General features: G+C 48.3%; 5 protein-coding genes across 9 annotated transcripts; all 5 read right to left on the reverse strand.

Moving 5' to 3' along the window:
* Positions 1-1039: 1039 nt before the first annotated feature.
* glulb (glutamate-ammonia ligase (glutamine synthase) b) lies at positions 1040-6101 on the reverse strand. Its single transcript, XM_085928724.1, has 7 exons — positions 5878-6101; positions 4568-4749; positions 3320-3481; positions 2967-3113; positions 2778-2905; positions 2098-2297; positions 1040-1792 (listed from the first exon to the last, which is right to left on the reverse strand). Exons 2-7 carry the CDS (start codon positions 4731-4733, stop codon positions 1474-1476), a joined length of 1122 nt encoding a protein of 373 aa, XP_085784850.1. The 5' UTR covers positions 4734-4749; positions 5878-6101; the 3' UTR covers positions 1040-1473.
* Positions 6102-6516: 415 nt separating this feature from the next.
* med8 (mediator complex subunit 8) lies at positions 6517-9406 on the reverse strand. 2 transcript variants are annotated; one of them, XM_085928725.1, is made up of 7 exons: positions 9266-9406; positions 8233-8354; positions 7872-8016; positions 7661-7801; positions 7471-7558; positions 6770-6988; positions 6517-6669 (listed from the first exon to the last, which is right to left on the reverse strand). In XM_085928725.1, exons 1-7 carry the CDS (start codon positions 9269-9271, stop codon positions 6602-6604), a joined length of 789 nt encoding a protein of 262 aa, XP_085784851.1. In that variant the 5' UTR covers positions 9272-9406; the 3' UTR covers positions 6517-6601. The 2 variants fall into 2 exon arrangements, with proteins under 2 accessions (XP_085784851.1, XP_085784852.1); XM_085928726.1 differs by having other exon boundaries at positions 8233-8351; positions 9266-9398.
* An 11-nt stretch (positions 9407-9417) lies between these two features.
* Positions 9418-13783, reverse strand: aldh9a1a.1 (aldehyde dehydrogenase 9 family, member A1a, tandem duplicate 1). 3 transcript variants are annotated; one of them, XM_085928721.1, is made up of 11 exons: positions 13448-13783; positions 12497-12642; positions 12221-12350; positions 11948-12082; positions 11685-11881; positions 10715-10855; positions 10419-10607; positions 10238-10325; positions 9937-10078; positions 9757-9869; positions 9418-9567 (listed from the first exon to the last, which is right to left on the reverse strand). In XM_085928721.1, the coding sequence occupies exons 1-11, from the start codon at positions 13587-13589 to the stop codon at positions 9473-9475; spliced, it is 1518 nt and encodes a 505-aa protein (XP_085784847.1). In that variant the 5' UTR covers positions 13590-13783; the 3' UTR covers positions 9418-9472. The 3 variants fall into 3 exon arrangements, with proteins under 3 accessions (XP_085784847.1, XP_085784848.1, XP_085784849.1); XM_085928722.1 differs by having other exon boundaries at positions 12497-12667; positions 13253-13562; XM_085928723.1 differs by having other exon boundaries at positions 13253-13558.
* An 809-nt stretch (positions 13784-14592) lies between these two features.
* tmco1 (transmembrane and coiled-coil domains 1) lies at positions 14593-16375 on the reverse strand. Of its 2 annotated transcripts, none has more exons than XM_085928729.1 (7): positions 16154-16375; positions 15745-15822; positions 15586-15645; positions 15444-15490; positions 15305-15372; positions 15065-15209; positions 14593-14796 (listed from the first exon to the last, which is right to left on the reverse strand). In XM_085928729.1, the coding sequence occupies exons 1-7, from the start codon at positions 16221-16223 to the stop codon at positions 14698-14700; spliced, it is 567 nt and encodes a 188-aa protein (XP_085784855.1). In that variant the 5' UTR covers positions 16224-16375; the 3' UTR covers positions 14593-14697. The 2 variants fall into 2 exon arrangements, with proteins under 2 accessions (XP_085784855.1, XP_085784856.1); XM_085928730.1 differs by lacking the exon at positions 16154-16375 and adding an exon at positions 16027-16126.
* Positions 16376-17253: 878 nt separating this feature from the next.
* On the reverse strand, positions 17254-20721 carry aatf (apoptosis antagonizing transcription factor). The gene is made up of 4 exons (XM_085928720.1): positions 20241-20721; positions 19388-20047; positions 18186-18515; positions 17254-17893 (listed from the first exon to the last, which is right to left on the reverse strand). Exons 1-4 carry the CDS (start codon positions 20533-20535, stop codon positions 17556-17558), a joined length of 1623 nt encoding a protein of 540 aa, XP_085784846.1. The 5' UTR covers positions 20536-20721; the 3' UTR covers positions 17254-17555.
* Positions 20722-20816: the final 95 nt, after the last annotated feature.

The raw sequence follows: 20816 nt of genomic DNA on the forward strand, positions 1-20816 counted from the left end.
ACGTGTTTTTGTTTTTTTTTCCAAAGTCCTTGAGATCTTGAACGGGACCCAGTCTCAGCAAAAAGGGGCCGCGTTGCAGCTTTGTGTTTGGCCAAAGTGTGCGAGCACACCGGGCCGGGCGTTTGATCTCCACAAACCGTTGATCCTGCCAATAATTGGGACTTTGAATAGGCCTGAGCGTGTGTAAGCTATTGTTATCTAACTACATGTCCCTGCATGGCCTTGGCCCATCTTGTTAGCACGTTTTGCCTCTTCATTCACTCACATTTTGGACGTGTCAAAACAAGACAAGGTCTGATCGAATGATATTAGTTACACATTTTATTCTCGCACTTGAGGAACTCAGAAGCAGTGGCCGGGGTGTGGGCGATTCAAACCCATCTCTGACCCACTCATATGTTGTGTCCCTGCGCAAGACATGGAAGAAAATGAGAGAGTGTTCTTGATTTGCTTAGCTGATGAAACTGAGTATTAAGATGGTTACTTCTTCGCTTTCTTTTATTTTGCTTTGTGACCTTTCTTCCAAGTTTCCACGCTTACTTATTTGCTAGCTTTCTTCTTTTGGTGCTGTTGCGTGTTGTGGATGATGTTGTTGAGCCAGGAATAAGAAGTATGTGGAGTAACAGTTGGTTTTTTATTGGCAAGCTCTTGGGTTGTTTAATGGTAGTCAGATGAAACTACGCCCTTCTTCTCCAGGTCAGATGGTTTTATACTGCCTGGAAAAGGCGGGAAAGTGTCACCTGACCTGATTTGGTATCTATGAGTGTGGCGGGTATTGGATGGTTTACAGAGTTCTGTGTGCTGTATCTGTGTTCTGATTGAGCAGTTATATGTATATAAAATAATGAGAAGATTTGCACACATATGAACATGAAAACGTATATGAGATTGTCTAACCTAACAGAATATGTACACATTGCTATCGCTCTCTCTTCAGTGCCTTTCCGGTTTTGTAGTAATCAGCAGGATTGCTTCCAGCTAAAAAAACAAAATCGAGCTTCTTGTGAAAAGAAACAAGTCCAACACAACTGACTTTGACCGAAATATTTTTTTATTTTTGTGGAACCTCAAATTTGAGAACTAAAGCGAGACTCAGAAAAGGCTTTAAATGGCAAAAGAATATTTGAATTTAGATATGCAAACACTGCAAGTCCCATCCATGTAGGTCACACGAGAGTGCTAGAGAAAGTTTGTATATAGCCGCTTGTGAAGCCAAGTCAAGGTTTTAGTCACAGTGCAAGTTGTCATCATCCAGAGGTTGAGGGAAAAGTGCTAGTCAACTGTTGTAGTCCCACAGAAGGTTCTGGTCCCAAGAAAGAAGTTTCTATTATGCTATGCAATGCTAATTTAGAAAACTGGCCACGTGTCCTAAAATCAACATGAGCTTTCAGGAGAAAATGTCAAGTTGATTTCAGAGCAAAAGCCAATGAAAAGAAAGTAGAAAATGTCATATTGAGCGAGGGCGTCTTCACATCATTGGGTGTGATGTGCAGGCTCGTCTCCCTCCTCCTTCAACAGGCAGGTTCGTACCAGAGCCTCTGTGACCATGTACGGATCGCAGTTGGCGGACGGGCGGCGGTCCTCGAGGTAACCTTTTTGGTCGTCGCCCACGGCCCTCGGGATGCGGATGCTGCATCCGCGGTTGGCCACGCAGGCAGAGAACTCATCGATGTTGGAGGTCTCGTGTTGACCGGTCAGGCGGCGTACATTGTCGAGACCACCTTTGGGGTCGTAGGCGCGGATGTGGTAATGGTGGCGCTTGGCCAGACGCTCGATGGCTGCCTCGATCACCCTAGAAAAGAAAAGAAAACCTTTGGAAATGAAATGAAAACACACTCTGGATGTTTCACTCCCAAGTCAAGGTTCTGGGAAAGGGAAGGTTTTACTCCCCATAGAATGGCCTAATCCAGAAATCATTTTATAGTACCGAGACAAAAGGGACTAGTCCTGAGAAAAGATTAGCGTCCAAAGCGAAGGTGGTAGATCTGAGAAAGAAGATTCTCGTAAAGAAGTGTTAAGTCGACAGAGAGTTATAGTCTCGAGAGAAGTTCTTAGTTCCGCCGTAGTCCCAAAAGTGTGTGATTGTGAGTTACTCACTTGAGTCCTCCCTCCTGCCTCATATCCTGGGTGCTGAAGTTGGTGTGGCACCCCGCTCCGTTCCAGTTTCCTGGGATGGGCTTGGGGTCAAAGGACACGATCAAGCCAAAGTCTTCACACACTTGATGTAGGATGTAGCGAGCCATCCACAAATGGTCACCCATGGTGATGCCCTCGCATGGTCCCACCTGGAATTCCCACTGGAGATGCAGCACAACACAAGTGTGACTCAAAAAATGCTCAGTGGCTTTGTAAAATTCCTCCATCTTCCTGCACTGATCTGGGCTCAGATGACAGCTACAGCAATCTGAGCAAAAAGGCCCACACTCATCCACACAGGGATGGCATGGCATGGCATGGCGCTAGCCCCGCCACAAAGGACGAGTGAAAAACAACTCATGTCACTAGGTGGGCCAGGTGGTGTATCAAAGCCCCAAGCACCCGGAAGAGAACCTTCTGGCATCGACGTGAGCATCCCAAGTCATTTGAGACCCTGGCCTAAAAAGATGACACATGACACCTAACCCTCAAGAGGAAAATTGCCAGAGCCCTGCCTGAATGCACCCCACACCCTGGGGCCCACCCTCCAGGTAGAAAGCCAGCTGGGCCCATTAGCTGGTGTCAACATTCTCATCACGCACGGGCGCGCACACACACACACACACACACACACAATGTACCTGTGCCGGCATGACCTCGGCATTCGTGCCACAAATGCTCACACCTGCGTACAAACAGGCTCGGTAGTGAGCCTCCACTGCATCGCGTCCGTACGCTTTGTCAGCTCCCACGCCACAGTAGTAGGGACCTGAGAAGATAGCAAATACATGAGCACTTTCAAAAGCACTTTGAATGGGTGGCCACTCCACCTTGGGGTCCTGGGAAGCCATTGCGGGGCCATCCAAACGGGTGTCTGTCAGTGCCCAGCAGCGTGTACTCCTGCTCCATCCCAAACCAGGGATGCTCCTTCTCCACCAAGCTCATGATGCGACGACAGCGATCACGAAGATTGGTCTCTGAGAGGGCATATCGCAGATAAGGCGTATACTTTCTGCTTCCTTCATGTATCCCGCCCGACAAATGAGAAAATGACACTGGAAAGTCCGCCACATTTAACAAATGTGCAAATCATTTTCACGTCCACGGCAGACCTCTTCAAATTAGCCGGATGTAAAAAAAATAATAATAAATAAACTGACGGGTAGCTTGTCTGCAAACATACCTGCAGGTTGTTTGTTGTGCTTAAGCACCTCACACAGGACCAGCTTGTTGGGGTCTTTCCTGAAAGGGTCCCGGAACAAGGCCACCGGGATCAGGAACATGTCGCTGTTGGAGCCTTCAGACTGGAACGTGCTCGAACCGTCAAAGTTCCACTCGGGAGCATCTGACACACACACACGCACGCACATGTCAATCATTTTCATGCAACCTCATGACATTGTCGCTACAAAGCTGCAATCATGATGACATCTATGTGGTTATGATATGCTCACAATTGCACTTACAAGTTCATGACATTCCAACGTCATAATATCACAACATTCAAACTTGACATGATCTCAGTTTGGTTTCATTTTTATAACATGCATGAACACAAATGCAAACGTCACGATCATGACATCATGTCTCAACTTTGAATGAGTTGTAACATTTAAAAAATAAATAGTCTATATTTCATTAAATTAACAACATAACAAGGTCTGTTCAAATGGAATTAAATTAAATGCATTTTCAAAGTAAGATGATGTTTATTTTAATATAATAATGAATAATTTAAATAGTAGGGACCCTCCCCCCAAAAAAGCAATGGCCCGCGATGCCATTGGCTGAATTTTTTGGGGCCCGCGTCCAAAAGTAATTGCCAAACCCTGATTTAAACGCTTAGTGGTTGACGACATGAGTCCGAGCACATTGACTCCAAATTGAAACGATCCGAGTAGCGTGCACATCATCAACAATGTCATTACACACTTGTGACAAATGTCCCTAAAACCTTGCAAATTGGTCTTAATAACATGAGTAGGGCATGTGTGCATGTTTGCCACATCATTGCAAATTTATAAAGCCATAACCTTTTTGCATGTAAATTGATCTGGATCTTTTGTCTGCTTGGTTGCTTGTTCACATTGCTAACAAAGGTTTCAATAAAAAAAATACAAAGAGATGTTGATATCATTGACATTGTTATCACACATTCCAATATGGCATAGAACACAAATCAATGGCATGTTTTACAAACACTTTTACAGACATTTCAACCAAGCGTTATTTTTAGGAATTTGTTGATTACTCTGTTGGCATTTTCAGCATATTTTGTTCAAAATGAGGCACAGTGCGCAAGGAAGGATCAGTGCATCCAAAGGTGAATCACCTGTGTGCCCATGCACGTCAGACTCTTGCGCACATAGCATGTTGCCATCCAAAATGAAATGAGCTTCCGAACAGAAAATGAAGTTTGACACCGACTGACCTTGGACGCTTTTGAGTTCCGAGTCCAGGGTCCGGGTTTTGGAGCGCAGACCTTCTCCGGAGCCGTCGATCCAGACGTAGGTGGCCTGGACCTTGTCTCCCTGGGGGAGGTCCAGGTACTGCTGCTTGACTATCTTGTTCAACTTACTGCTCTCTGCTAGCGACATGCTCACAACTTGCAATCTGCACCGAGCAAGACGAGGAGCACACGATGAAGCAGAAATAGGCCGGCCTCGCGTGATGTCATCATTACGTCACATTTTGTAACTTCACGTCTAGACCAGTAGCGCTGTACGGCTTGCAGCAGCCTGTCATCGTAGAGTAGACTAGTAGCCACAAAGATGTGGTGGCATTTTAAATCAGTTAATGATAAAAGGGTCTTCATGACAGTGAGCAAAGACAACAGTAGTCAGTTAACCAAGGCAATGTAACCCCTCTCTCTGGTTAGGCTACCCCATTACCATGAATTCATTTTACATATAGACTTCTTAACATATTAATTGATGTCAAAACGTTTAAGACCAGGTTACTAAAAAACAAGCAACTATTAGGGGGGGGCAGTCTATTAACTGAGGAAATAGTTCATTTTTGAGCAGCCATTTTGTTGCTTCTATTTCGGTTCCTGTTGTATTTTTACACGTGTGAATGCTGTTACTGTTTGCAATATTCAACTTAATTTGAGTCAGTCAAATGTTGTCTCTTGACATATTTTTGCTCCCTGAAGGTCTGAGCAGGTCAATGTGTCTTGCTGCATCCCTCGGCTATCCGTCCGTCCGTCCGTCCGTCCGTCCTGCGCTGTTCGCGGCATGCGCTCGCTTTTGCCACCTCCGATTGGCTCCGCGTGACCAGCCCAAACCGTCATCAACTCACCAATAGGCTTCGCGTGCGTCGTGTCAAAGAAATAGAAACGTGTCTGCGCACGTCTTTGACGTTAAGTGTGTAGCTTTGCGTTGCCTTAGCAACCGTTGGCACGGGGAAGTAGGGGGCGAATGCGCTCCCCAGCCAAATCAAGAGCATTTGAAACGGGCGTCATGGCGAATCGCCCATGTCTTGCGCGGCCATTTCTTCTCAAGAACTCGGAGGAGAAGGAAAGACCGGCGGCTCGTCGCAAAACATTTGACTTTTATTTTGGGCGAAAACAATGGGAAGAGGGATGTCAGACATGAATCCACAAAGTTGGCGATATGAGATCAAAACTATGAGAATTCTCACGTCATCTCAATTGAAGTTATGATGGTCGAAGCTGTTTGAAATGGTTACCCATCAAGCGATACAGCATGACCAAACAAATGAGAAGCTAATTGTGCTCACCCATGCAGCTGCTGGGAAAGTCCACGTGCGACGCAAACGTCCTGCACGTGCAAGCTTGCTCTTAATTAACCAACTGCTTCAACTTGACTTGACTTGCAAAGTGTCTCGTTTGTTCTCCACACGGCCATCAAGCTCTTAACATCCAAATACCGATGGGAATCATCCCAAACATTTCCAACACAACATTCCAATTCCTGTCCTGTGACGTTGCGCGCACGCCAGACTGTGGGCCAGTGCAGCGAGCCGTGTTGACGTCATCACGAGCTTTAGATCGGCCTAGCTGCAGCGAACACAGACGCTCTTGTGACGTCGTGGCGCGGAATCTGGACCCGGACGTCACACATTTACGTCATAAGATGTACACTTTTTGCGGTATTTATCGGCAACTTTTCATATTTGTGTAATGTACGACGGCCTGAGTGACTGACGTCATCTGCCACAAGATGGCAGCATTACTCCACTTGTAGTTTTTCTGACTGCATTTTGGTTTTGCTTTTGCAGTATAGCATCTGCTTCCGCTTTCCATTTTTAGTCTTAATGTTCGTTCGTAAGGCTTTTTTTTCCAAGATTAAAAACGTTTTTGGGGGGGAAAAAATACATCGTTGTGACGACGCACCCGAAGAAGACGACACAATAAGACAACTTTTTGCCCTCATTTAATGAAGCATGAGTCTTGACGTACGCCAGGGAGCAGCGACATACGGACAGGCAGATGGACGGAGCGTCATCTGTTGTATGGATGCATGGAGGCTGAAGCCGACTTGATGTTAGTCTTGATGCCCGGCATCTTGCCTGATAGGAAATGAGATTTGGAATTGATGCTCGCGTGACTGCCGCTCATTTGGCCAGTCATTAGAAAGCCTGAGGCCCGCTCGGAAGCAAAGTCACTTACCCGGCTGGCCTTGCTGCTGTGGGGGTGCTCCCAGCTGGCCGGCACTCCCGATGGTGACCTGCTGCAAGTTGGGAGGCCCGCCCGACATCATGCCGCCCGGCGGGCCCGCCGCCACGCCGCCGGGGGGTCGGCACTTAGACAAACCCTTGCCAAAGGCCACCGCCCCCACCAGTGCACTGGTGTCGGCTGGGTTGAACCAACATTTGTTCTGGCGGAGCGCTGAAGGACAAAAACAAAAACGCCCACGTCACAACACGCCGAAAGCCTTGTTTTGCCGGCCATGCCACCTTCTTTCCTTGCACCCTCCCTCTTTCTTTCTTTTCCTCCCTCCTTGCTACCTTTTCATCCCACTGTGCAGGCATCAGAGTGCAAAAATCTGCATGCTTGCCATTACTTCCCTGCTTCCTTCTCTTTCCACCCCTCCACGCTTGCTTATGTCCTGCCTGTTGTCATTCCCTTTCATCCTTCCCTCCTTGCATCTTTTACTTTCACTTTGACCTCCTACCCTTGCTCCCCCCCTTGCATTTCTTTCTTCTTCCCTCCCTCCCTCCCTCCCTCCTTGCCCTCTGTGCATCCACCTTCTTTTCTGTCCAGATGGGATGGATGACTTACTGACGAGGCGGTAGCCAAATGGCGGGAATTGGTTTGTAAGGAAAAAGATCGGTCGCCGACAATAAGTAAGACTCAAAGTCAAAGCTCACCGGCGCTTTCTGCTTCCCGCTCGTCTCTCGGGTTGCTGAGCTTCTCCAGCAGGTTGGAACATAACTTGTTCAAAGTCTGGATTTGTTTCTGCAGGGCAAAGGAGTGGGAAGGTAAGAGAGGAGAGAAAGAAGGAGGGAAGGATAAGGAAAAAGGAGAAGGAAGTCATGCGCGCATGCACGTGTGCGCCACCTGCGCCACTTCGGGCCCGACACGTGCCGCATCCACGCTGAGCTGCTTCTCCTGCTCCTCCACTTCAGGGTCGGGTTTGGTGCGCAGATAGTCGGGGACGATCTCGTGGTTGAAGACGGGCACGCGCTGCTCTGTCACTTTCTGAAGGAGGGAGGGAAGAAACCAGTTGGTGCTGGCCGGCGTCTACCCCCCGGAGGACGGGGCCTCTCACCGCTAAGTCTTCGTCGCGATCTTGAGAGAGCAGCAGCGGGATAATCAGCTGGTTGCGGAAATATGGCGTCTTCTCATTCTTCAGCAGCTTGTTGATGGTGTTCAGCTGGCCCGACAGCAGAGCAAAGTTGTCCAGCACTGATGGCCTTACAAGCACACACACAAGCATGGGCTCGTTCAATGCTAACACAGCTCGAAAAACGACACAGACGGGCAAAGAAAACAAGCAGTTGGGGCTTTTGTGGGCCACGTCCCACCCCGTGGTCAACTACAGGCTGGGACATGGCCGTAGCCTGGCTGCTCCATTTGCTTTCTAACTGGATTGGCGCACCCGCACGTCTGAACTCCAATTGTGGCCTCACCAGGTGAGTCGCTCATACTCATTCTCCAGCTTGAAAATGAAAGAGTGCAGGGCGTTTTTGACATGGGCCACCTGCGTGATGAGCGACTCCAGCGACGCTTCCAGCTGCTTCTCTTCACGCTGCTGCAACACAAGTGCACGGACAGTCCATCAAGGCACAGTTTCACTGACCGTTATTTAAAAAAAGATCATCATTGGTATCATTGCAATTCTAAAGAATGAATTTGTTTAAAACCAAACATTTATCCATCACTTTCATAAAAAGCAGGAGATTATTTAAAACTTCCAGTGCAGAAAATGCACCAACCTAAAAGTGATTCTCGGTCCATCGGAAATTTGGCAAAAGTGTCGATTCCTGTTTTCCAAAGTCTAAACTGCTCGTCATCGTCGCAGGGGTGTCAAAGTCCCTTCCTCGGCAGCATTCCTACATGTTTTCCAAGTTTCCCTCGTTAAACACCAGATTCAATTAAGCAAAACGTGAGGATGAACTGGTCATTTGAATCAAGTGTGTTGAACGAAGGAAACTTGGAAAACATGTAGGAATGTGGCCCCAGAGGAAGGGACTTTGACACTCCTGACTGAGCTAGTGCCTTGATTTTCTACTCCCGTGGTAAGCCACGGAAATTGGACCATATCGGTTGGAGGCTTTGGACCATTTCAGTTCAACGAGGTTTCGGAGCCGATTCAGATGATCACATTCGTTCTCCTTCCATTGATTTGATTGTCCATTTGACAGTCACGCTGACAAAAATGTGAACATGTCTTGCTTTTTATCAACACTTCGTTAAGCTACGATATGTCTTCATGCCGGGCCTCATGATGGTACTTGGAGAGTGATGTATGTATTTTTTTTTTATCGGTGCTACTTTTTTTCTTCTCGTCTTTGCAACGATGCCTTAGCTTTAGCCGCTAATGCTAACAGCGCAAAAACGACTGGTCGCAAAGCGTAGAAAGAAAATGCCTCAGGCGGAAAACCGAGCCAGGCTAACAGCTTTAAAAGTTGAACAATTTGCTTCCAGTCAGCGTCCACCCACCTGCATCGTAAAGCGTCAAGCTAGAAGCTCGGCTAGCACTCGTCCGCAACCACAGAACGTTGCTGCCTGCTGCACACAACCATTTCCGGTCGGGACCTTTCGATAGAAAATCATTTTGGGAGAGTGAAATGAGCAAATGAGGGCAAAGAGAAAACAGGACAAAATGTGGTGGCACTTTTATTTCAAAGATGGAAAAAGTGGGGGCAATCAGAAGATACTGTCCACGTCGCCCATCTCCACCACCACCGTCTTCAGCTGCGAGTAATACTCGATGGTCACCTGCCCGTTTTCGCGCCCAAAACCTGCATCATAAAAAAAGACCAAAAATAGGGATGACACCAGAAATAAGAACTTTGGAAATTAGGAATAACTCATTGGACAAGGACGTAGAACAGGGGAGATCATCTAGCAGGAAATGAGTTCACGGAAGGCCGGGATATTTTCAAAGTCAAAGCCGGTTTGATTTTGAAAGGCTTTGTGGCCGAGCCCACCTGACATCTTGTATCCTCCGAAGGGCACCTCCACGGGGCTGATGTTGTAGTTGTTGATGTAGCACGTTCCCGCCTCCAGCTTCTCCGCCACGCGGTGAGCTCGCGAGATGTCTCTGAGGGAGGGAAGCGCGTGACAGTTAGCTTAGCACAGAGACACCTGCTGCAGACAGTCGCCATCACCTGGTGAAGATGCCGGAGGCCAGCCCAAAGGTGGTGTCATTGGCACGCCGCAAAACCTCCTCCTCCGTGTCGAAGGGCAGCACCGACATGACGGGCCCAAAGATCTCCTCTTTCACGCAAGTCATGTCGTCCCTGCACTTGTCTGCGTCAAACGATGACAATTTGAAATGCCATGTGCGAGCGCAACATACTACGGCACAAGACTCATCGAGAAAGGTGGCGCAACGCACGAGATGGCCACAATTCAAACTGCGAGTGAGCGCCGGATGAAGGTGGCACCAGCTTGTGAGCTTGACCTCACCGAGTACGCAGGGCGACATGAAGTATCCTTCCTTGAGTTTGGGGTCGGCGGGCACGAGCGGTTCTCCACCACAGAGCACCTCGGCTCCCTGCAAAACACCGTCTGCCACGTTATCATGGAACGCCGCTGCTCGGCTGGCCCTGCTTGGCTCCTGCTGCTTATTCTCCTGTTTGCTCCTCACCTGTTGCTTGGCCTGTTTGACAAAGGCCAGGACCTTCTCCAGATGGGGCTTGCTGATGAGCGCTCCCATGCGGGTCTGCTTCAGCAGAGGGTCGCCCACCGTGATGGCCTTGGTACTGCTGACCACCTTCTCCAAGAACTGCGGCATTATGTCCCGCTGCACAAACACTCGAGTTCCATTGCAGCACACCTAATTAGAACCACAGCATTAGCTCATGAAGGAAGCGGGACTGCAAACTTGCTGGAGGCAGAGCAGAAATGCGAGGCCGTTCGTTGCATGGCCAGGCGGGCACTTACTTGCCCTTGGGTGAGGAAGTTGGCCATGAGGGCTCCCTTGACGGCATTGTCCAGCTGGCAGTCTTTGAAGATGATCAGCGGTGACTTGCCACCCAGCTCCAGAGTCACCTGCTTAACGCCGCGGGCTGCCACCTCCATCACCTGTCCAGTGAAAAACACAAGTCAATTTGAGTCAATGATCCGCTTGGTCTCCATCTTCTGTCACTTATGTCCGGTTCTCGTCTATGTCTACTTAAAGTTCAAGTCCCAATGATCATCATCACACACACATCTGGGTGTGGTGAAATTTGACCGGGAAGTCTGGGAGTCCCCGCTGCCCCCGTGACCCGACCCCGGATGGAAGATGGATGGATGGCAATATTGTTTGACATTTTCTTTTTAACTTTCATCTCCACCCAATTCCCTTCCACTCAATTAAGGCTTTCTTTTTTTACTTCACTTTCCTCCTCACCACCACTCGACCGCTTTGCAGATTTTTTAAAGAAAGGCGTTCCATCTCTTCCAGGGTAGAGCTGCAACGTTTAGAGATGATGGCAATCCCCTTGGATGGCTTGACCGCTTTAAGGGCTCCCTTCTGCTGAATGATTGTCGCAATGGTTGACATGTTTTTACGGCCATATTGTTTCTCAAACACATGTTTTCTTACGATTTCTTTTTTTATTGTAAGGAAATCATCACCTTCTTCCTTTTTTCACCACTTCTTAGGATATGATAACGTGTCATCCTCGTATGTTGGGAATTACTTCGGATGTTGAGTTAAAATCTTTGATCAAATTTCACATCGTATGTTGAAAAATTGGTATTGGTATGTTTGTGCAATCGTATGTAGAGGTTTGACCGTACTTTTTTTACTTCCCGGCCTGGTTTTGGTTCTGGCTCTGATTTGACACCGGTCCCCCCACAGCACAAGTCTACCAATCCCGAGCCCCCCATCGTCCCTATCAGGAGATGTCGCTAGGTGCGCCGTTACCTTCTTGCCGGTGGGCACGCTGCCTGTGAAGGACACCTTGGCCACCTCGGGATGCTGGCACAAGAAGGTTCCGGTTTGGGCGCCGCCTTGTACCACGCAGAAGAGTCCTCGGGGCGCTCCGGCGTCCCGGTAGATTTCGGCCAGGATGACGGCCGTGACGGGTGTCAGTGGGGACGGCTTGAAGACCATCGCGTTGCCTGACAGAGTGAGGTCACCATGAAGGCGGGCAAGGCCCTCCGGAGCACAGAGGTTTGCAAACTCACCGCACGCCAGCGCAGGAGCGGACTTGACCACGGCAATCTGGAAGGGGTAGTTCCACGCACCAATGCCCGCGCACACGCCCAGAGGCTCGCGGCGGGTGTAGGCAAAGGCGCCGCCGGGAAGCTGAATGTGCTGACCTGAGCACATGCGTAAACAAGTTGTCTTACGAGGAACCTCCGTCTTGATTTTAGCAAGGTAGCTGTGTTCTTAGCTAAGCACGATTGGCTATTCATCAACATCGTCATGGCAGGGGCATGAAGGTCGATGCGTCTCACCTGCCAAGGTTGCGGCCAGTCCGGCGTAGTATTCCAGACACTGCCAGGCCATGTCAATGTCTCCCAGAGCTTCGGTGATGGACTTCCCGTTGTTGATCACCTCTAACTTGCTGATCTTCTCCCGACGCTCCTGAACAAAAACTCAAATTTAATCCATCAAGCTTAGGGTGTCCGTTGCAATGGTTGCAATGAAAAAGTCAGTGAGGCGGCAGGGCCGCATTGGTGAGTGACACTTTTCTTGCCATCACAAGAACAAGGCGGCCGCCGGCGTCTCACTCTGATAATGCGAGCGGCCTCCAACATGACGCGTGCCCGCTCCGTGCCCGCCATCTTGCTCCACTTGGCGTATGCGCCACGAGCGCTCTTGACGGCTGCGTCCACCTCATCAGAGCCGCATGGGGTCAACTGACACAGCACACGGCCTACACACACAGGACACACTCCCAACTAAAAAAACGGCACAAACCAGCATAAAACAAAGCACAAACGAAACCGACTATTTTCCTTAAATTTTGCGTGGGGTGGGGGGCCAGCTACACGCAGGTTCAATTCAGCACATTCATAAAATGTTTTGAGGTCAACAGAAGAAGTGGAGGTACGGAAGAGGATTAGGGCCAGTGAAGAAAAAAAAACGAGGGGTGACAGGATTCCGACTTTAAAGTCAGAATTCTGACTTTAAAGTCGGAATTCTTAGAAAAAAGTCAGAATCCTGTCACCCCTCGTTTTTTTTTCTTCACTGGCCCTAATCCTCTTCCGTAGGGAGGGGCGGTGCTGTTTTGGCAGCAACTTGCAGGAGTTGGACTTTGCGCAGCACCAACAAGCTGTGCGAGAGGACCACTCTTGTCCAGGTTCTTCAGAACCATTCATGTTCCAATTCAGAACTATAATTAACAAAGGTTGAAAATACTGGATTGCTGTAGTTGTTGTCCTGCCCCCACAAATACATTGAGTTGGAGAGCCCTGCCCTTTTATACAGTAGACTATAAAAGTGGCTAAAGAGAAAAGTAAAATTAAAGGTAAAAAGTTCCATACTATCATTTCAATGTCTGGAACGAGTGAATCCTTCCAAACAGCCATCGTTACCCACGGCGCCACTTGGCCTCATCCAAGATGGCGGAGACGCCTGTTTACAATTCAATCAACTGTCGTGTACCGCACGCCTCCGGATGTACAGCAGGCAGCAGGTGACGTGTATGTTTAACTGGCGTGTCGGTGAAGTCCAAGTACCGGTGGCGGGCTCGTAGACGGGCTCAGAGGTCTCCCCCGGCCGTGGCGCCTGTCGCTCGTCGTCCCAGAAGTTGAGGTTGTCGCTGAGCAGCAAACTGCCGGTGGTGGCGGCGTCCATGGCGAATAGGCTGGCCTGGGCCATGCTACGAGTCTGAGTCCGGCTAGGTAAGAATGATCTCGGGGAAGTTGCAGTAACACTGGCCGTTCGATAGCTGGAGAGAGGCAAAGTCCAGCTTCGGGGCTATTAAATAGTGGCCGCGCCCCCTCGCGTACTGCCAGTTCTAAATCAATTCATCCCTCCCTCCCTCCCTGTCTGCTCTACACAAATGACAACATTGAATATGTGTGCTCGTGGAGAGAGAGGGCCCTCAGGAGGACTGCTGACTGATATTTCACACCTAATCAAATGCATTTTCACAACATCCTGGAACTACACAAAGGATCACAGGTTAACTGTATTGAAGAGAACCTCAATGTTGAATAGACGTTCAAATGATCACTAGCTATTAGCGCGATTAGCTATTAGCCATCATTTGAACGCCGAAAATACTTTCACATATAGACATCTACTAGACGTCTGTCATGTAGACGTGAAAAACACTCACAGAGACATCCAATAGATGTCTAATAGACTACGGCAGACGTCTATAAACATTTCACTTTTAGATATTTTTTAGCCGAAACGTCTGGGTAACATATAGACATCTATTAGACGCCAAAATGCTTGCTGGGCTCCTTTGTCGTCATTATCAGGATGGCTTTACCGCTAGAGGTGTTTGCCTTATCTTTTCTATCCATATTTATGTTTTGGTCGCATGTTCAAATTCCAAAGTTTATTTGTAAATTTGCTGTTGTGAAAAGATTAAGACAATGAAAATAGACATCGTTCCTTTCAATGAGCCCATTTTGACTTCAAATCTGGTCATGGAAGGAGCCAAACTGCTTGCAAGGCACGTCTAGACCGACAACTATTCACAGTCACAATCAAAACATGGGTCATTTGGGGCAGTCTGTCGGCCTACTGTGCATGGCTTTGGAATGTAGGTGGACATTGGAGAACCTGGAGGAACTCCATGCCGCCACGGGGAGAACATGCAAACTCCACACAGTAAGGCAGGTTCCAACAAAGACAACAGTAGACAAAAAGGAGCCGTAAAACTTTATTGACAGCTAACAAAGGGTATTTGTGACTTCAAATGGCAGATGAAAAGCCTCATCATTTCCAGCGCTTAGTCTTTTTCATGTGTCATTTAGGAGAACTTGGCAGCTTGGGGTGGGGGCCCCAGGAAGCCCCCCGCCTGCTTGGTAGCCGCCCTGGAGGGAGCCAGGCCCAACATTTTCTGGATGTTCTGAGCAATAGAACACAAGCGCAGCATCGGATCCCACTCAAGATCATTGCAGTTAACGAATATGAAATTGGGAGGGGGGGGGGGTCATTCACAACAAAAATCTGTTCTGAAAATTAAAACTTACCATGGGGATAAAACAGGACTAATCTGACAAAAATCGTACGCACACTTTCGCAGAGCTACAACCTCCCTCAAACAAGAGCGGTATGTGACTCAAGTTTGCTCATTTGCTTTCATTTGCATCTGCGGCCTCATTTGACAGCGTTACCTGGCGGATGGACATGGTGCAGAGGATGTAGAGGAAGATGAAGGAGCAGTCAGTGTAGTCCTCGCCCAGCAGGTTGCGATGCGACAGGCCCTGGATGTACGACAGCGGCACGAAGGGCAGCTTGGCCACCACACGCCCATCAAAACTGCCGCAAAACAAAGAAAGAGCGGCTGCTCAGCTCACCTTGCATCTTTTCCTTTGTGCATATGTGGAGTGTGTCAACCGCCCGTGGACGCCTACATTGAGTTGAACATGCCCATCAAAGCGGTGAAGCAGAAGCCAACAGCAAACATGGATTTCATGCGCACCTGCAAACAGACAGCAAAATGTCAAGGTGGTAACCGTGCTTGTGTTGGGCCAATAGTCAAACAAGTCTGACCATGGACAAGTCTCTGTTGTTGTTCTTGAGCTTCTCCTCTTGTCTTTCTGCAAAACATCAACGCATGACCTCCACTTCTTCATCCACATAAGACTGCCGTTATAATAAAATAAAAGAAAACCCCCCCCCTGAAGAATCTTACCAATCTTCTTCTTCTGCTGACGTCCTGCCGACTCCGTGATGGTTTCCTTTTTCTTCTCCACTAAGGCAAAAGCACAGCGATGATTCTCACACGAATGAGACAGTCAAAAAAAAAAAAGAAAACCACACACACACACAACGCAACACGGTCTTTGCGTACGTTGCTTGCTTTGTTTTTCCACCTCCGCCTTGAGCCGCTTGTACTTGTCCGTGCGGTAGACCAGCACCCACGTGATTCCTGTCCGATCACAACGCTGCGTCTTAGCACTTTGCCTTGTTCAAAAGCGTCTTGGGGATGGAACGAGTGAGGCATTTCTGATGAGTCGATTACTCGAAGGACTGTTTGTGTGCTGAATGTTGTTTAATCAGATTCCCAGGATTAGCAGTTTGCATTGAATGCTAAACCCCGTTGGTTGCCGCAACACTTCAACTCATTTCTCACCTCTCCACATAGACATCAATTGTGTTGTGTTGCTTACTTGCGGGACCGTTTTCAATAAGTTTAAAGGCGTAGTATTTTTGGCGAAGAACCTTTTCTGCATTTGTCGCTGCTAGCGTTGTTTGCTCACCTTCGGCTAGCAGCGCCGTGCACACAGAAATAAAGACGATCAGGATGGTGTCCGCGAACATCGTACTCATTTTGACTTCTCCAAATATTAACGATCATAAATTCAAAACGTCGCTAAGGGGATTGACAGCAGGGAGGCATTCAAGACTTGCACGTCATTGCAGGGAAGCGCGGTGACGAGCTCACGCTGACGTTCAAGTGCTTCCGGGTGACGACGCACACGCTACAACAGGTCATAATAACTGCCCACTAGTGGTCCGCAGCGATATTGCAGGTGGTCCGCGATATTGGAAATTGAAGATTTTAAAAATAAAATTGATATATTATTTAGACTGGATTAATTTTTCAGCTAATTTTGCAAATCATTTACCCATCCAATTTGTGCCTATGACGAAAATTACAGGCATCTCTCATCCTGTAACTTGATCAATTAGTCGCTGACTACCGTAATTTTCGGACTATAAGTCGCGGTTTTTGTCATAGTTTGGGTGGGGGACGATTTATACTCAGGAGCGACTTATATGTGATTTTTTTCCCCACAAATTTTCATCATTCAAAAATCTGCGATGGAATGAAACCTTAACTACAACATTAACTTTGTTAATGCTACAATATAGTTATATACTAGATCTGTGCAGCGCGCGCGCGGCGTTGTTGACATAAAGGATTTAGATCGATGGATTTAATGATTTGGAGTTACACAGATGGTTTGATAATATTGTTGTTATATAAACCCACGTCTTTCCTGGTACTTTAACGCTACAATATAGTTATATACTAGATCTCTGCCGCACACATGCGGCATTGTTGCGGGCGTGCCGGAGCCTATCCCAGCCGTCATCGGGCAGCAGGCGGGGGACACCCTGAACTAGTTGCCAGCCAATCGCAGGGCACACAGAGACGAACAACCATCCGCACTCACACCTAGGGGCAATTTGGAGTGCTCAATCGGCCTACCAAGCATGTTTTTGGGATGTCAAAAGTCAAAGTCCACTTTATTTATCCCCATGTTTTTTGTTCCCTAAGATTGTCTTTACTCACTCGCTGCCAGTCCGACATTAAAGATGTGCGTCTTCTGCCACACTATAGAAACTTAAGACATTAGATAGCAATCAAGTTTAGGTGGGAATTTGAACAAATTGTGGCAAATGATGTTCCACTGCGACACCAGCAAATTTGTACAATATAACAGTTGTTGATAACATAGTAAATGGTATGGAACATAGAGTTTGGTACTCAATGGATGGCATTGTACAGCACTCAATAGTGACCTTTTACGGTGCATAGTAGAATGGTGTCAAAAGGTTGAAAGTCAAGCACTGCACTAACAAATCGGGGTATCGATTGGCATTCACGTCACCGGGTGGTGACGTCACAGATGGCCGGTGACAACATGGGTGGAGTCAAAAGAGCCCCCGGTAGAGTTCTGTGCGAGCATCGTGCGCCAGGGCGTTCTGTCCGTGCAGGACGGGCGCCATGAAGTTGACCAGCTTGGGGTGCACGTCAAACCTGACCTTACGTCCTTTGCTGGCCTTGGTGTCCACCACCTTTTTCATCTTGCTGCGCAACTTCTGGATCTGTAGCCACTGGCGCCCCGCCGCCACCTGCGGGTTGGCATCAGAGCCGTCCGTCTTGCGCTCAATGAGCTCGCGCAGCAGCTGGTGGTAAAAGTCGCTGTCATCAAAGATGTCCTCATCAACATTGTGCGACTTTCCTCCAGTAGGGACTGTGGAGTAATAACCTGCAACACAACATCCATAGTTGACGTGTTGTTTCAAAGTGACACTAGGATGTCCAAAAACATCCAATCAGGGTTTAGTGTTTGTGACTCAAAATCATGAAAGACTTAGCTTCATACGTCAACATAACATTATTTTGTTGATTTGTTGACTTTGATTGGTTTACTTTTTCTTGGTCCGTTTGTCTCATTGTTGTTTCAATTACGTGGAACAACGTGTGTGTGTGTGTGTGCGTGGGGGGGATCTGTATGAATGGCGTATCATGAAGATAAGGAGGGCTCAACAAAAACCCACTTAAAGGATCCTGATGACGCTTCTCATCCGAAGGGTCGGCGCTGGCAAGCTCCTGCTCCGGGCCGGTTCCAAGGACGCGGTACTCGGAGCGCCGCGTCTGCGTGCGTCGCACCAGCCGCTCCTTGTCCATCAGAATCTGCTCCACTTGGCTCACGATGTTGCGCTCAAAGGCTCCGAAGTTGCCGCCGCCACCCTTGCCTGAGCTCAGGCGGGTTTTGTCGTGCCACTTCTGCAGCGTGGCGTCACAATACGGCCGGAAAGCAGCAAAACGCTTGGACGCCATCTCAGGGTAGTCAGACATGTCCAGTTTGCGCTTGGACACACTCTTCTCTTTAAAGAGACACAGACAGACATTTCAGAAAGCCCAGTGATGGTCAATAATGTGCAAACAGATGTGAGTGTCTTATGATGAAAAACAAATTACATCAAGCGCCAGACTGAACCACCTTGCAATCTTCTTTATTCCAAGCGCTTCCTATATGGGTCGGCCTACCAAACATTTTCAAATCCTTCCAGTAATTGCATTGAACAATTCTACACAATGGCAACATGTAATATTTAGGTGAGGTGCATGTATTATTTCCGTCCACTGGCTCGGGACCAGTAGCGACTGCAAACTGCAGTCCGATGTATTACAGACACGTCCTAACTTGAGAATCTGATCTTATCCGTCTAGTTGGCAACAGCACTTTAGGACCATATTTAGGAAACGCATGTTACAAAACAGCTATCCCGAGATTAGAAAACTGTATTACAGAAGCATCCTAACTTTGAAAAATCTTCATTCAATTGTCCTAACCGGAGTTTTTGTCAGGGTTTGTCAGTTAGGCAACTTCGAAAATTTTGTTAGTTCAACATCGCATGGATAACAGAAATTTCTTCATCGAGAGGGCAATGATGGACCCCAGCAACATTTTAAGGTTTGATGATCGAGCATTAATTAGTCGGGACTCCTTGCCCAGTCACGTTATAATACTATTAGGTGTTTAGATCGCTTATTTCCTATAACTCAAGATGAGATAGGATTTCCAAAGATTCCTAAATTGTTATGATTTGAATTCTGTCATACCAAACTGGAAAAAAACCTTATTACCACTCATCCTATCTCAACTTTTGACAAAAGATAGGTTTTCTGTAACACGCCGTTGCCGCTCCTGACTGAGATTGGAAACCCAAAACACAACAAGCGCCCTGTCCGTTACCTTTGTTGTCGTCTTCTTCCTCGCCAAAGGCCAACAGGACTTGCTCAGAGCTCTGTTGGATAAGATGATCGTGAAGCTCCAGCAGGGACCTCTGAAGAGCCTTCAAGGCCTTGCGCGCATTCTTGACAGCGCCCACCAGCCCGGCGCCGCCCCTGGTGCGGAAGAGCGGGAGGACGAGTGGCCCGGGCAGCCGGTTGGCGCTGGCCAGCGCTTTCTGAATCTTGATGCGGGCCTCCAGGAGCCGCTCCCACACTAACAGCTGGTTCTGCACCGCCCGGCCCTTCTCCACCTCCTCGTCCACCTTGGCCTCGGAGAAGGTGGAGATGGCGCGCTCCTCTTCTTGGTCCTCCTCCGTCTCGTCTTCGTCGCCGCTGTCGTCCTTGTTCGCGCTGGGCTTGCCCATTACGACCGGCAGCTTGTGGAGGTCCACGTCAGCGGCAAGTGACACGTTTGCATCCGCCTCCACTTCATCCTCATCAGCCTCCACTTTGTCAGCGTCGCCCTCCACTTCGTCAGCGTCGCCCTCCACTTCGTCCTCGTCGGCCTCCACTTCGTCCTCGTCGGCCTCCACTTCGTCCTCGTCGGCCTCCACTTTGTCGGCCTCCACTTCGTCCTCATCGGTCTCATCATGTTCCTCCGCACTGCCACCCTGGTCATCTTCTTCATTTTGAATTAAGTGCAAATGAAGAGGTACAAACAAGAATGATTATCAGTAAGCCAATTTGGTCCCTTTTCAAAATACCCAACATCAGCAGTTGGTTAGACAATTAATCGTCGATATAGTCTCAATTTGTCATAAAACAACAAATGCTGTTGAATGTTGGAGTCGCGCAGAATGATTCAAAATACCTACTGCAAATACTTAAGTCATCATCTTGATCCTGCTCCATATCCATGAGGAAGAGCTGCTGTCTGCTGACGGCCTTGCCCAGGTACCTCACGTCGCTTTCGGCAGACATGATCGCGTTTCTACGCCGCAGGGCGCCGACGCCAACCTCGGCATCCGCAACAGCCTCGTCGTCGTCGTTCCCGGCGAAGGTGTCGCTAACCCGGGCTTTGGTGGCCTCGTCATGGTCGTCCTCTGGGTCGGCAAAGTTGGGGAGCGGATTAAGGAGGTCTTCGAGCTCCTGCGAGAATGAATTTGCCATGAGGTGGACGCTTCTAAATTGCCACCGTACACCCAGAGCACATGCATGTGAGGAACTTAGAGGTGCTTGATGATGACGTTTGTACTCGGCGGCTGAATATTCGTAACTGAGTAATTTCCGTTTTTTTGTCTGCAGGGATACTTTTGAGTATTTTCAGACGTCTGTATTTCACATATTTTTTTAAATGACCTAATATTTACATTTAAGAGCGTTGTATAAGCATCGTAACACACGTAAGTATCGCAACATACGTAACATTCACAGTACAACACGATACGGTG

This window comes from Syngnathus leptorhynchus, chromosome 13 (genome assembly GCF_054491065.1).
Source record: "Syngnathus leptorhynchus isolate UIUO chromosome 13, UIUO_Slep, whole genome shotgun sequence".
NCBI classification, from domain to species: domain Eukaryota; kingdom Metazoa; phylum Chordata; class Actinopteri; order Syngnathiformes; family Syngnathidae; genus Syngnathus; species Syngnathus leptorhynchus.

Bases quoted from the DNA above. Each gene is read 5' to 3' on its own strand.
- glulb (XM_085928724.1), bottom strand. From the start codon at position 4,733: ATGTCGCTAGCAGAGAGCAGTAAGTTGAACAAGATAGTCAAGCAGCAG. The intron at 3,482-4,567 runs GTCAGTCGGTGT...TGTGTGTGTCAG, and splicing joins GGAACTCAAAAGCGTCCAAG to ATGCTCCCGAGTGGAACTTT. The intron at 2,906-2,966 runs GTGGAGTGGCCA...CTATCTTCTCAG, and splicing joins TGGCTTCCCAGGACCCCAAG to GTCCCTACTACTGTGGCGTG.
- aatf (XM_085928720.1), bottom strand. From the start codon at position 20,535: ATGGCAAATTCATTCTCGCAGGAGCTCGAAGACCTCCTTAATCCGCTC. The intron at 18,516-19,387 runs GTAACGGACAGG...GTCTCTTTAAAG, and splicing joins GGAAGAAGACGACAACAAAG to AGAAGAGTGTGTCCAAGCGC. The intron at 17,894-18,185 runs GTGGGTTTTTGT...GTTGTGTTGCAG, and splicing joins GCGTCATCAGGATCCTTTAA to GTTATTACTCCACAGTCCCT.
- aldh9a1a.1 (XM_085928721.1), bottom strand. From the start codon at position 13,589: ATGGCCCAGGCCAGCCTATTCGCCATGGACGCCGCCACCACCGGCAGT. The intron at 10,079-10,237 runs GTGAGGTCAAGC...CGTTTGACGCAG, and splicing joins CATGTCGCCCTGCGTACTCG to ACAAGTGCAGGGACGACATG. The intron at 9,870-9,936 runs GTGATGGCGACT...TCCCTCCCTCAG, and splicing joins GCCTCCGGCATCTTCACCAG to AGACATCTCGCGAGCTCACC.
- med8 (XM_085928725.1), bottom strand. The intron at 7,802-7,871 runs GTGAGAGGCCCC...TCCCTCCTTCAG, and splicing joins ATCGCGACGAAGACTTAGCG to AAAGTGACAGAGCAGCGCGT. The intron at 7,559-7,660 runs GTGGCGCACACG...TTTGCCCTGCAG, and splicing joins TCGGGCCCGAAGTGGCGCAG to AAACAAATCCAGACTTTGAA.
- tmco1 (XM_085928730.1), bottom strand. From the start codon at position 16,126: ATGCAGAAAAGGTTCTTCGCCAAAAATACTACGCCTTTAAACTTATTG. The intron at 15,646-15,744 runs GTACGCAAAGAC...CTTTTGCCTTAG, and splicing joins GGAAAAACAAAGCAAGCAAC to TGGAGAAGAAAAAGGAAACC. The intron at 15,373-15,443 runs GTCAGACTTGTT...GTCTGTTTGCAG, and splicing joins ACAACAGAGACTTGTCCATG to GTGCGCATGAAATCCATGTT.